This window comes from Phalaenopsis equestris, unplaced genomic scaffold (assembly GCF_001263595.1).
Source record: "Phalaenopsis equestris unplaced genomic scaffold, ASM126359v1 Scaffold195547, whole genome shotgun sequence".
Taxonomy (NCBI): domain Eukaryota; kingdom Viridiplantae; phylum Streptophyta; class Magnoliopsida; order Asparagales; family Orchidaceae; genus Phalaenopsis; species Phalaenopsis equestris.
The window spans coordinates 1-1,315 of NW_018215496.1; the positions used below are offsets into that span (position 1 = coordinate 1).

The following is a 1,315-nucleotide window of genomic DNA, read 5'->3' on the forward strand; positions in this document are numbered from 1 at the left end:
TCTTGTCCCAGAGCTCTTCCTTCCCCTTCATCGCCTCCTCCAAATTAAACCTTTCCTCCTCTCCATTATACCCCACAGCCTCCAATTCGAACTGCTCTGCCAATATGGTCCACAAATGCTTCCACTTGAACACGTCCCCGTTGCTGCAGTTAAACGCTTCATTCTTCGCAAACGGATCCACAGCCGCCCAGATCTGCTGCTCAGCAATCAGATCGGCGTCGGAAGCATCGCTGAACCCTTCCCAAGCGATCCGACTCCCGGGCCACCGCAGCAGCTTGCCCTCTCGCTTGCAGATGGCAGCGTAGAAGCAAAGCGAACCAACGATGTTCATGAGACTGGTGGGTGAAAACCCGAAGATGACGGAGGGACGATGAACAGAAAAAGTGACTGCGCCGTCGCGGCTGCGAAGGGAGTCGAATAGGACATCCTCTTGTGCGTAGTAGAAATTGGGGGCAGGGAGACGAGGAAGATCCTCGTGAAATGGGGGATCATGCGGCTTGACCTTACCTAAGGATTCGAAGCTGCCGAGGTAGTGCTTGCGACCTGTCTGGAGGCAAACGTGTTGGAGACTGGGGGCGGAGGGGAGAACGGCATCGAGGACATTGCGGAGCATAGCGGTGTTAGCGGCGATGTTCTCGATCTCGGATTCGCGATTTGCCCAAGCACCGTAGAAGATATGGGTGACGTCGGTGAGCGGGGACAGTTTGGCTAGGGCATCGGCGGGGTCGGATATGTCGCACAAGATGTTCTCGACGTTAAGGCCGTCGGAGGGGGAAGGAAGCCACGCAACCCGAGGGCGGCGGGAGACGGCGTACACCTTCCAGGGGCCACCGGGGGTGTCAGGAAGCGGGAGGATCTCGACAAGGCTCATGCCGACGATGCCGGTGGCGCCGATCACGAGGCCTACGCTAGGATGCTTGCCTCCAGCTACGCTGGAGTCATCGTCAAGCTTCTTCTTAACGGCGCCAATCGCACCGGACCACCACCAGCTCATTGTCGTCGGCGATGCGGAGATTGAGATTGAGAGGAAGCGAGAACGGGCTGCGAGGTCGCGTTGGTTAAATGGAGAAAATATTCCGCCTTGACACCATCCACGTCGTCATACGTCTTGTCGCTTAAAGGTCACCTGACTACCTACTTCGTTCTTATCTTCTAAAATGTGCAGGGTATCGCTGTTGCAGGACGGAATTCCCCGCATATACACCCTCACAAAATACTAGAAAAATTTTCATACGTTTTCCGGGCATAGTTGTGGGGACTTCACTAACATACCATATCATGGGCCCACTTTAAAAAATACTGTAGTATAACCCCA

General features: G+C 55.0%; 1 protein-coding gene across 1 annotated transcript; it reads right to left on the bottom strand.

The window, feature by feature from the left end:
- Positions 1-107: 107 nt before the first annotated feature.
- Positions 108-1,191, bottom strand: LOC110035037 (3-oxo-Delta(4,5)-steroid 5-beta-reductase-like; the record flags this gene model as incomplete). Its single annotated transcript, XM_020739276.1, is given in 1 exon segment — positions 108-1,191. A coding segment is annotated over 1 exon segment (887 nt), but the record flags the coding sequence as incomplete, so codon positions are not given.
- Between the last annotated feature and the right edge of the window lie 124 nt (positions 1,192-1,315).